This window comes from Passer montanus, unplaced genomic scaffold (genome assembly GCF_014805655.1).
Source record: "Passer montanus isolate IOZ18808 unplaced genomic scaffold, ASM1480565v1 scaffold42, whole genome shotgun sequence".
In the NCBI taxonomy this organism is placed as follows: domain Eukaryota; kingdom Metazoa; phylum Chordata; class Aves; order Passeriformes; family Passeridae; genus Passer; species Passer montanus.
Window position 1 is genome coordinate 4,497,512 of NW_024369041.1, and position 12,624 is coordinate 4,510,135.

At 43.7% G+C, this 12,624-nt stretch overlaps 1 protein-coding gene across 6 annotated transcripts in view; it reads right to left on the reverse strand.

Moving 5' to 3' along the window:
• Nucleotides 1–12,624, reverse strand: part of ANK3 (ankyrin 3) — a 339,725-nt gene that overhangs the window by 70,977 nt on the left and 256,124 nt on the right. For all 6 annotated transcript variants that reach the window (XM_039719715.1, XM_039719719.1, XM_039719714.1 and 3 more), the window contains 6 exons: nt 11,583–11,681; nt 11,399–11,497; nt 11,014–11,109; nt 7,787–7,859; nt 7,533–7,595; nt 12–135 (listed from right to left, as the gene is read on the reverse strand). In XM_039719715.1, coding sequence (XP_039575649.1) covers nt 12–135; nt 7,533–7,595; nt 7,787–7,859; nt 11,014–11,109; nt 11,399–11,497; nt 11,583–11,681 — 554 coding nt within the window. The remainder of the gene's footprint in view (nt 1–11; nt 136–7,532; nt 7,596–7,786; nt 7,860–11,013; nt 11,110–11,398; nt 11,498–11,582; nt 11,682–12,624) is intronic.

The following is a 12,624-nucleotide window of genomic DNA, read 5'->3' on the forward strand; positions in this document are numbered from 1 at the left end:
GAACACAGTACCTGGCGGAGCGCGCTCCCAGGCTGAAGCCCATGTATCCTTCAGCAGGCAGAGAATCATCTCCCAGCTCTTTCAGGTCCTGGGGTCCGAGGTATTTGTCTGTATCGCCTGTCATTGCATCCTCACCTGCCGGTACAAAAGCCAGGCTGGAATCAGAGCTACACGTAGGGCAGATGTTTGTGCGCTTAGTAAGTCATAACGCCCTTCCCTGCTCGCCAATAAGGAATCAATCCAGTCACCCCCACTTTCCCTAAGGCTCTTTCCACGCTGGATGTTAATTATCCACCCTCTGAGTGTGCCTGAGAAAATAATTTTATTGGGGGACAAACGAAAGAAGCAAAATTCCACCTTGACGTAAGCCCAATAAAGTTATACGAGGGATGACTTTTGCCCAATCGTCTCAGCAAGCTAAAGAGTTCCTCTGTACTTTGCATCATTGCGCTCACTTTTGCTTTCCTTATGGAAAAAAAAAAAGAAAAAAGTCCGAACTGACAAAGCTGAATCGTTCCGTGTGAAGGAAAAAAAAAACCCAACAAAGCAACAAACCAATCGACAAAACCAAACCAAGCCCCGAAAAAAGCCCGAACTGACAAAGCTGGGTCGTTCCGTGTGAGGGGAAAAAAACCCCAACAAAGCAACAAACCAATCGACAAAACCAAACCAAGCCCCGGCTGTGAGAGCCAGCTTGTTTGCCCACCAGCCCTGAAAAGTGCAGCAAGCTTGAATGGAGGCTGAGGAGGGGAGGAAGAGGCCCGCCTCCCACCTTGGGTATTTCTCAATGCCTTCTGGAAGTTTGAATGTAAGACGGGACTTTTTAAAAAGCTGTTTTTTTCCCTTTTTAATGACCCGCTGGCCGGTGCCAGGCTGGTTTCCGAAGCCCACTCTGCCCGGGGGCCGTGCAGCCCCATCCCAACAAAGCCCGGGCACCGCCGGGACACGTGGAACACGCCATCCGCACGAAAGGACACCCTGAGCTGTTTTATCAAAAAAAAAACCCAAACCCAAGAGCAAGGAAAGCTCGATGGTGGGAGAGGCGGGCAGGCGCCACAAAGGGTTAAGGGAGCAGCTGCCCGGCGGGGAGCATTTGCATGCCATTACATCATGCAAACCCACATTCCTGCATTGACAGAGCAAGTCCAAAATGTGCCTTTTGCGGCTGGAGGGTCCCCCCGGCCCCCGCCCCGTCCCCCAGGAGCAGAGAGCGCTCCCCGCAAACTCGCGGCTTGCCGATATTCGCTCTCCCCTTTGTTGTGAACGCCTTCTAGGTGTGCTGAGTTTAAACTGCACGACAGAGAGGTTTTAACAACAGCGCGATCCCGAAGGTAAGAGACTCCCAAGCCCAGACTCACGTTTCCCGCTTTCATTCAAGGAGTTTAGACTAGTTTCCATTCACTAAACTCAGGAAACCACAGGCGAGCTCTGGTTTTAAACTAACAATCAAGTCTAAAAATACCCCTCGGCTACTGCTTTGCTAACGGCAAACAAACAGACCAACTTTCTCCTCCAGCCCAGCAACAACCAGTATTTTAAGCAGCAGTTTAAAAGCCAAAATGTTCACAACACACCAGAAAGCATTCAAAAACCCGAAACAGAAACATCATACATCAAGTGAAACTTTAAAAAGTCTTACTGTTTTGGAAAGCCATTTTCACCAGCCTGGTCTATAAGATTTTTTCCCCTGGTGTTTCCAAGAATTCCTATTAGTCCTATTAGTCCTTAAGCAGTGATTTAGACTTAATCTCCAAACCAGCACAAGCAAACTAATCCCTGTGGGTCATATTCGCTTTCCACACAACTGAGATCTTCTTAACATCTTGATCTCTTCGTATGTATTTTAGGACATGTGCATCTTTGTCCTCTCAACTCAGATTAAAGTTCTTTGCAAATATGAAACAAAACGAAAAGTAGTAAGTTTTAAAAAAAAAATAAAAATCCCTTTTTAATCACTCTGCAGACATCCCTTTAAAGCTTCTGCTGATTGGATTACAGCCTCCCTTGGCAAGCCTCTCGAATGGTGACATAAACGCAGGCACTCCAGTTATTTGTATGTAAATAGGGGTGCTGCGAGGGTGTAGTTTTTCTGTAACTTGATGCCGGGGCTGCGGGGAGGCGCTGCCTCCGCCCGCCCTCCCTCCCCGGGGCCGGGGGAGCCCACCCTCGGCACACCCCCTCCCTGGCGGGGGCTGCTGGCCTGGGAGGGAACGGGAGCGAAGCCTGGGAGCGTCCCGGGGTGCGGGAGAGATCCTCAATCCTCACAACTTTCAGCGACTACCAACTGAGCCACTAAATTTGGAAAGTTCTGCCCTTGCGATACCTGAAGACAAGCGCCACGCCACCGCAGAGGATGCATTTTCTTTAAGAGCATCGTTTGTCAAAGGCAAGCAGAATGACTAAAAAAACCCCCCATTCAGTCGAGCTGTAAAATACATCAGATGTTATCCTGCTCTGCGGCTAATCCAGCCGGGGCAGGATGACTCTGATGAAATGCTCTCATCAAAGGAAAAGCTGCATCTAGGAGTGGTAATTTCAAAGAATTCCACACATTGTTTTGTGATCGTGGGAGGCTGGAGCAGAATGGGTGGTGCACGTTTCAGCAATCCCACACTGTTTAATTAGGTGCTGCAGCCTAATCCTCTGCGCTCCAGGTAACGCTGAGCACCGTGTTTGCTCACAGCACACGGAATTCCTGTGGAGAAGGTCCCAGGGAAGAGTGAAGACAAAACTGAACACAAACAATAGAGAAATGCCCAACAATGAGGCAGCCATGAAAAACCACCAACAGATACCGCACTGCTTTGCTGCCTCTGCCATCCTTCCCTTCCTAACAGGCTACCTGTTGAAGAAAGCTGATGTCCCTGCTAGCAGTGGGTAAACACAGCTATCACAAGTAGAGGAGACAGCTCAAAGTCCAGGGGAAAACCACGGCAGTAGGTCACAGCAAGGCCCATCAGTTCTAGGGCACCCTGTCTCAGACAGCAGCCACATTTCACAGCAGAGCATGTGGGTCCAGGGAACATGGACCCACAGAAGTACTCCAGGACATTTTTCTAGCTGGCACTGACTTGAGCACGTTTTCTAAACCTGAAAGAAGTTCATGTAGTCATGAACACGTTTTTGGTTTTTTGTTTGTTTGGTTTTTTTCAAATTCTTCCAGCTACACTTTGAACTCATGTAAATTTTTTATGCTCCCCACACCAAGGACCCTTGCAAGGAGTCATAAAAGTCAACTACCTCCTGCAGGAGGAGCAGCCCTTTCAAGCTGGATCTGCCTCTTGTGGTTTCACTGATGCCCCATACTTTTAAACTTCTGGAGAGCAGCAAGCACTGCTGCTCACTTTGCCACCCGTTTTATTTTCCAGCCTATCCCTCACACAGTTTGTTTGGTTTTATTTTTCTGGGATAGAAGGTTCTACTGTTTTTACCAAGAATATTTTTCTTACCTCTTATCTTTCTCATCCCAAGTTTTTCCTGTTTCTCTGGTCCCCCAGCATGTCTCCTACAGCTGGGAATTGCAGGAGCACATGGGAGGTTGGTCTTTTTAGAGGCCAGTGAGAAATACAGGCTCTCTGGCAGCAGGAGAGAAGGCATCATGTGGCTTGGGAAAAGTCCCAGACAAAATTTAATCATAGGCTGGGATCCAGATGAGCATTTGTCATTTGGCTCTGCTAAAGATACCTGAGGATTTTGCCACTCCTTCATCACAGCCTGTCCAGAGCTGTCTTGACGGCAGAAGAGGGAGAGCCACAGGGAAAAGGAGGATGTTTCAAGTTGTAGCCAAGGTTTTGGTTTCACAAAGTATGGAGAAAAGCCAGTACCAAACCACTGAAACTTTTAAGAACCTGTGAAATTTTATGGAGCCAAAGAAACTCTGAAAACTGAGCTTAAAAATATAATAAATCAACCCTTCTCAAAAGGACCAATAACAGATTTTCATGCATGGTGATGTTCTGACCTGTCTTAAATGCACTTAAAGTGTTGTATCTTACTCAGGGATCAGGCAGCGTGCATTCATGTTTTGTTAGGACATCTGTCTAATCTTCCAGGGATTGATTAGCATGATACTTATTCTTACTGAGGCAGGCATCTCCATTAAATGGGTTTAAAACTGTGTCCTGGTTTACACCCAAAAGTTTTTTATCTACTGAAGGCCAAATAAAAATAAAATAAATTCAAAGCTCAAGAATAACTGGTTTTGGACAATGTCTGAACTCTCCACACCTGATCGGGTTTATGGATTGAATTCTTTTTTTTGCCCTTCACTGCTCACAGTCTCTCTCCTCTTGGTATCAGCTCCCTTGGCTTGCTGGGACAGCAGCAGCAGCTTCAGGGGGGCTGTAGTGACAGGGCTCATGGCAGGGCTGTGGCAGGCACAGTGGGGCTCCAGCTCCCTGCACCAGATTAAAGCTCCTGCAGCTGCCCAGAGAGATGCTGAGGATGAGCACGGCTGCAGAGGAAGGGATTCCTCCCAGGCCTCCTGCAGACAGCTGAGTTGAGCTTTACCACGGCTGAGCCCTGCTCCCCCCAAGGACACAGGGCTGGGACCCCCAGCTGCACAGGGAGCCAGCTCACAGCTGGGGATGGTGAGAGGAAAGACCCAGCTCTCCCAGTCTCAGGTTTACATTCGTAAGATTTGCAATCTCTTCAAAAATAAAAGCACAGCACATGCTCAGTGTGCATTACAATTGCTCTTCTACAAACTCTCTGCTGTGTATGAAGGTGAGCCCTCATTTCTTTTCCCCACAAAATCATGTTCACATCTTTCAAAAAAACACCATTTCTTTTCTGCGGTGTAGCAGTTTCCCAACACTTAACCTCATTTGGGCAGACTTGCCAGAACAGTCTAGGAAAAAGAATAAAAAAAATCTCTCTTCTCAACCAGTTTGACTCCAAACCAAACTGTCCTCAGCAGGGAAGACAAATTACACAATTCCCATGTAAATACTTATTTAGTGGGCACAGCAAGACATAAAACACAAGGAAATGGTTTCCTGACATTTGTCCCCGAGCTCCGAGTCTCTACTTTCCAAGTCTTCAGTTTCTCTTATGAGAGAAACCTTGAGGCTGGTGGCTCATTGAGAAGCCATTCAACAAGTCTGTCTCACTGAAGAGTTTTGGCTGATGATATGAACGCCAGCCAAGCCAGGGAGAGCTTGGATTTGTTTGCTAAATTTGCGCCTTTCTCCCACTTGGAAATCAGCTCCCTGGTTCTGAGATTTGTCAGAGTGCCTTACCATCTTGAACAGATTTGTTTCGACTGGTGTGAGTGGATGCACTGTATATAAATACCCCACTAACACTGAGGGGCTGCTGGGATGGGCGCCAGTGACAGATCTTGTCTTTACAGATCTGTAAGTCAGGGGAGAGACACAGGCCAGTGGTTATCACCTCAAAGCCTGCAATTCATCACAAGCCTCAAAAAACACCTGTTATCTGTGAGCTCCCTTTCAGTGCTGGGTTTGAAAAAGACCCTGTCATCTCAGTGTCATAGCCTGGGTTGTAAGGCACCTTAAAGATCATCTTGTTCTAACTCTGCTGCCATGGGCAGGGACATCTTCCACTAGACCAGGTTGCTCAAAGCCACATCCAGCCGGGCCTTGAACACTTTCAGGGATGGAGCACCCACATCTTCTCTGGGAAACCTGCTCTAGCTCCTCACCACCCTCAAAGTGAAGAATTTCTTCCTAATTTTGAAAATAAATCTACCCTCTTTCAGCTTAAATCCACTCCCCTTGTCCTGTCACAACATGCCCTTGTTAAAAGTCTCTCTCAAACTTTCCTGTAAGTCCCATTTAGGTACTGCAAAGTGCTCTGAGGTCTCCCTGGAATTTTCTCTAGGATGAACAATCACAACTACCTCAGCCTGGCTTCACAGGAGAGGTGCTCCAGTCCTCTGATCATCTTTGTGGCCTCTTCTGGACTTGCTGCAACAGCTCCATGTCCTTCTCATGCTGGGAACCCAGAGCTGGATGCAGCACTCCAGGTGGAGGGAGCTGTGAGAGCTGCCCATGGGGCTTTGGATGCAGCCCAGGACACGACTGGACATTTCTGGGTTGCAAGGGTACATTGCCAGGTCATGTTGAGCTTCTCTTTCACCAACAGCCTCAAGTCCTCCTCCTCAGGACTGGTCCCAATCCATTTTCCACCCAGCCTGTATTATGCTTGGGATTGGCCCAGTCTGGATGCAGGACCTTGCACCTGGCCCTGCTGAGCATCATGAGTTTCACACGGTCCCACCTCTCCAGCCTGCCCAGGTCCCTTGGGTGCATCCCTTCCCTCCACACAGCTGGGTGTCACCAGCAAACCTGCAGAGGGTGCACTGATCCCACTGTCCACATCGCCAACAAAACTGAAATGGCACCAGCTCCAACACCAGCCCCTGAGGAATGGCACAAATCACTGGTCTCCCCTTGGACACTGAGCCTTTGAACACAACTCTGAGTCCCCATCCAGGCAATTCCTTAGCCACAGAGCTGTCCCTCCATCAAATCTCTCTCTCCAGTTCAGACACAAGGATGCAGAGCAGGACTGTTTATGTATAAATGACTCTCTCAGCTCCCCTGGCAACAACAAGGGTGCAGAATAGAGTCTGCAACATGCAAGGAACCAACTGTACTACCTGCATTCCTAATTGTTGTTTGGTCTTTGTTATACTGAGAGTTAGTGACTAGAAAAAACCTCCACAGATTTGGCTTTAGAAAGGATCCCAAATGTTACAATTGACATCTTTAGCTCCAGCACCCAGGCTCCCCACAGGGTGTTTCTGGTCTGTACTTCCTGTGCAGTGGGACACAGCAAGTTCCTGCCCTGTTCACTCACACTGTTATGCATCAGCGTTCCTGTCAGCTGAAACAATGCAGCATTTTGAGCAGGACAATGGCCTAGGAGAGCTATTTGGAAAACAGGTATGTATGGTAAGAACATGATCCATTTGGAACTGCACAATGACAGATGGGGAACAAACCAAAAGCCTCAACGCATGAATTAAACAAGAGCTGCGCACAAAGAACTGAAATATCTTTTACACCTTGCTGCTTGAATGCTATGAAAATTAGAAGTAAATACATCAATAGGGATGAAGAAAGAAAGATTGACTAAAGAAAAACAAGAAAATTGAACACAGTCATTTGTTTTTAAAAAAACCAAGAACTTTGTTCTTTCTGCCATTGACTTTGACTATCAGCCATTTCTTCCAAAGTGTTTTGATATTTTACCCTCTTGTCCAGTATTTCATTTTTGAATTAAAACAATAAAACATTTATTCACTTCATAAAAGCATCAGAAAAATTATTATTCCAGGAAAGTGAAGGTAATTTAATCAGAAAATCGTAAGAAATTCAGAAAAAAAGTTAGAGGATTATCAGCAATAGCTCAAAGAATTTTTGAAAGCGCTCTTAATTGTAAAGCAGAATTTATTGTTAGTGGGATAATAAGAAAATTATCTGAAAGGATTAGTTTTCAGACAGATGAAATAAAAGGAAGAGGATTAAGTTAAATATCAGTGCAATACAAAAATGCACAAATACCTTCTTCAACATCTGACAAATATTCAGCATCACTGAGTATTTCAGGGGCATTGGCTTTACGAACTGCATGATTTAAATAAACAAAACAATTAAAGAAAAGCACATACTATTGATGTGTCAACAAAAATCAATGTACAACAATAACAGATGTGCAATGACCATATCCAACTAATAATGTGTGTTAGTCTTGGGTTTTTTAAACAGACATTTCTTACAACCACAAACAGTGAAAAAAATTTTTTAATTTTTAATACCTTCATCATCAGACATATCAAGAACTTCATTCATAGTTTCTGGTACATTCATTTTGTGCTTTTCTGTAACAGTCTGTAAAAGAAAAAGAGTAATTTTAGAGTGAAAGCATAATTTTTCTTAAAATTCTGATTATTTTTAAAATTAAAATGCAAGATAATATTTTTATCTGCAGTTAGAAAGACAAGACTTAATTTTTAGCTTCTCATTCAATTTCTATTTTAAAGACACATTGAACTATAAATTAAAGAGACTGCAGAAATAGGCAATATTGGATTTGTTTTTTTAAACTGTGTTCATATTGTCATAGCAGAAAAAGCATAAAAAAAAGAAAAGCTTAGATGATGATATCAAAAGAAGAATCACATATACTGAAATGAACTTTATTTTAGGGGGCTTAATAAGAACTCTAGGAAATCATCTAAATTTTGAGCAAGGAGTATGTCATCTCTAACAAAATCAAACTTTCTGAGGGAAGTATTTCTCCTTTGACATCAGAAAAATTCTGCAATTTGGGAGTGGCTGAACCTATGTGAATTTCTTTCAGAGGTGCCTCAGCATGAATTGTGTGTTTTTCCCACAAAAAAGAACAATTGTAACCACATGCAGGCTAAATGATACCCCCAAAGGGCTTTGTGCATTAAAGACACTCAGGAGTGGTTGCTTGGTTTTTATCCCAATGTTTATATTGATTCAGATTCAAAGACCAATATAAAGAAAAACAAAAGCAGGGGGAAAAGTTCTGAATGCACCTGAAATCTGTTCCTAGAATACCTGTATCCCAAGAATGACATACACATGCACTTTTTACTTCTCCAGCACAACAACCACTGGTAGAGGAGGTCTGGGTCAAACCAAACCAGAGATACCATTCATGGAGTGCAGTAGAATAAAAAAAAACCAAAACAACAAACCAAAAACAGAACAACACCACAAAAAAAAAACCCCAAAAAACCCAAAACACAACACCCCAACAAAAACAACACCACACACACAAAAAAACCCTACAAAAAAAACCAAACAACAAACAACCCCCCCCCCAACCGCCCCAAAACAAAACCAAACAAACAAACAAAACCCCCCCCCAAAAAAAAAACAAACAACCAACCCCAAACAAAAACCCACTCCCATCTTTATGGGGGTTTTAGTTTGTATTTTTTTAACCACCATTACTTCTCATGATTCATATGCAAATAAGAAATCATTAAGAAGTTCAGGAGGGCAAAAGAGCCTTTCCATTTTCACTTATTTTAAAAGATTTCAGTTTTTCTCTGGCCTTATGAATACCCACTTGGCATTTCATTATTTTTAGGCTACTGCCATCACTTGATATGGGCAGAAGAGCTCCTCCATGCTCAAACATTACAAAACCTACAAAAAAAGCCTTATGCAATTCATTTTGTGGGGATTACTTACAAAGCTTTTAAAAACATTGTTAAACCAGCAAAATCACTGGACTTTTTTCCAGGTACTACTGGATTTTTTTTAAATTAGTATTTGAGTATAAATTATAGTAAAATTAGCTATGTTAATCCCTGCTGCCTTTAAATTTAGCTTTGGGAGTTGTTTTGCCGCAAGCCTCAAAATACAAGTCTCAGCAATCAATCTGAGTTTTTAACACCCTCAATTGTAAATCAGATTTCATGTCTAGAATTCCAAGGTCTCAAAATAACACACTGATAAGTAGCATTTTCTGATTTTAATGGAAACGATTTCTGGGCTTCTCTTGAGAGTAGATATTTGAGGTTGTATATGTCTTTCAATATCTAACATTTCCTCCAGCACAATTCAGAGCCTGACCCACCATCTCTCCACTCTTCATCTACAGAAGATAAATGGTCAGTCATTTTATGCAGCACAAACATTCCCAGCTTCTTGGTTTTAAAAGCCAAGAACAGCCTTGTGATATGGAGAGATTTTAGCATAAATATGTGGTTTTCCTGCAGCTACCTAATTGAACAACAGGTAGTCATTCAAGTTTTGCTATCCTGTATAGTATTTTCCATCAATTTTTTTCTGTGTGGAAAATGTTTTGGATTCTTCCTAAAGGGAAATTTATCCCTGAGAAAATATAGAGAAAATGTGTAAGGAAAAAAAAAATCAGCATTGCTTTCTAGGATATTCCTTTATATCTTATTGTTATGAAATTTGTCTTTTTTGTGGTGGATTTTCTGTAAACTACTGACAACCACAGGCAGCAAAGTCATAGGAAGGAAAGGTACAGCAGTGACAGAAAGCACAGAACTAAACCCTGCCTGTCATCCCAAAAGCTCATCATATTGCAGCCACCTGCTTGCACAGAGAGACCACACAAAGGGCCAGTGACAAAACATGGAACACACACAGCAACTCTTTTCCACCCCTGATATGTCTAAAAACACATACATGTGCATTTTATCTTTTTAATCAGAAAAAGAAAAATAGCTGCTGAAAGCCAATATTCTGAATTTATGTTCTTCAGACCCAATTTGGGCTTTATTACTGTGGTAATGCATGGTGGTACCTTGCCTCAGAAAACTTCCTCAGAGAGCAATTTGGCAAAACATGAGGGAACAAAAGATCCTTCTGAGAAATATTTTGGATTCTGTGAATGTTTCTGACAGCAGGTAATGTTTGACCACTGCTAGTCCCTTCAACATCTCCTGGCTGGTGCTTCCTGAGAAGCAGGACAGAAAAGCTGGAGTTCACATCCACATCAGGGAATGGGTGTTTGGGGTTGCGAGGGCTGGCTGTGGCTGCTTGCGGAATACAGCCTTCCAACATCCCATGGAAAGGGCCAGAAACCACACCAGGAGGAGCTTTTAAGTAAATTCCAACATTTTTTTTCATATTGGAATAGGTTCTCTTAGGCCAAATTCAAGCCATTAAGCATCAGATTGTTGGGAAATGCTCTCAAGCAGCTTCTGTTTACACAAGCCTGTAGGAGCATCTTTTCGGCTGCAAAATTGTTCCCTAAACAAAAAGATATGTGGACAAACATTGTAGTTGTGACCCGTCCTTTACACTGGCCATTTTCTGCTCAGCTGAAGCTCTTTCTGTGCACAACCTCACAGTGTCTACTGCCTTAAAAATAGACAGTTTATGTTGCACTTAATACTGAGTTTATACCGCTACAAGGAAATAGGTGACTGGAATCTTGGTACTCGCATAAACTAATTTTAGTTATTAATACTCATAGTCTGGCTTTGGAAAAATTCTTCCATTCCCTGCTGAAGTGAGCTGTACTTACAATTGTAGTCATGGTCTCTTCTGTCACCACCTTCAGTGTGTCAACAACTGAAATGTAGCCAAGTCGCTTAGCAATGGCGAGGGCAGTGTTTCCATTCTAGCAATTGAAAGTTGAACGTTAGCAAGGGGAAGTGTCAGAGTTGCTGGTTAATTACAGAAGAATGTAAAATAAAATAAAAAAATGTTTACATTTTCTGATGGAAATAAACATTTGGGTAGTAGGATATATAAGTGGGATGAAACGGGATGAAAACGAAGAGGTCGTCAGATGTTTGTCGCTCTCGTTCTGGGAGAGATGATGGTGCAGAGGATGTGGGGCTGATGGAAACAGGCTTCCTCTGCTCCTTTCCTGTCCCACCAGGGCCACTTTGCAGGCCAGCACTTACCACAGTGAGCTCGTTGGGCGCGGCGCCGTGCTGCAGCAGGACGTTGATGATGTGGGTGTGCCCCTGCTGCGCCGCCTGGTGCAGCGGCGTGTACCCGTTCTGCAGGCACAAGCACAGAGCAAGGGCTGAGGTGGGCACAGCACACACAGCAGGGCACCCCCGCGGGGACAGCTGCGACACTCACCTTCGTTTTGGCGTTGACTTTTGCAGAATGCTGCAGGAGGAAGTTCACGACTTTTATGTTTCCGTAGTGGCAGCCAACATGCAAAGGAGTGTATCCCATCTAGAATGAACAGGAGCAGTTAGTAAATATGGGTATCCCACACGTGCCCTGACTTAAAAAATAATTAAAAAATAAAAAAAAGCACACAGGCATGAAACAGGAAAAATGCCATTAAGCTTTGTTTCTTAGGACTATGTGAAAAATCCTCCAGCCTTGGAAAAAAGCACATTTCTCATGACAGCAAATTAAAGTGGGTACTCCAAAGCTCAGTGGGTACTTCCACCAGCACTTCCAGTACCTTCAGGTGGATCCCATCTGAACCCATAGACGTGTGTGTGTCTCTAGGTGGTGTTGCAGGTTGCTGACCATTCCCCTTGGATTATGGAGTAGTTCACACAAGGCTACCTAATTTCAGTTGTATTAACACAGGCTAAATAATGGTACCTGTGGCAGTTACTTTAAATTCGGCTGTGCTATTAATTTCCAGTTAATGATATACCCTTTGCCATCTAAAGAAACTACTAACTTTGACAACCAGGATGAGTTAATCAGTGCCAGAAACAGCACTGGATTGAAATTCCATTGGCATCAGCATAATGAAACTTTCTGCTGACTTATGTGAACATTGGATCAGATGCCAAATAACTACAAGGAACTTTTCCTGCACAGAATAATAGCCCACAGTGGTAAGAGCTGGAGCAGTAGTTTAAATGTAATCAAGAACTGAACACATGGACCTCATCTTACAGATATTGTTAGTTTAGGGTTGGCCAAATAACTTCCTGTTCCCTAGGAGTGCCTGGAGTCTGACTCCCTGACAGGGCTCCCTGGGCTGTCCAGAGCCTTGATTCTTCAGCAGAATGATGACTCACAGTCATGTACCTCAAACACAGCTTCTACAGCCCCTGTCTCTACATGGGCCAAAGAAAAACTCAGATTAAAGGATGGCCAAGCTATCAAAACAGTTCAAGAAGCAGTGAAAAACCTTATGGCTGTGAGACCT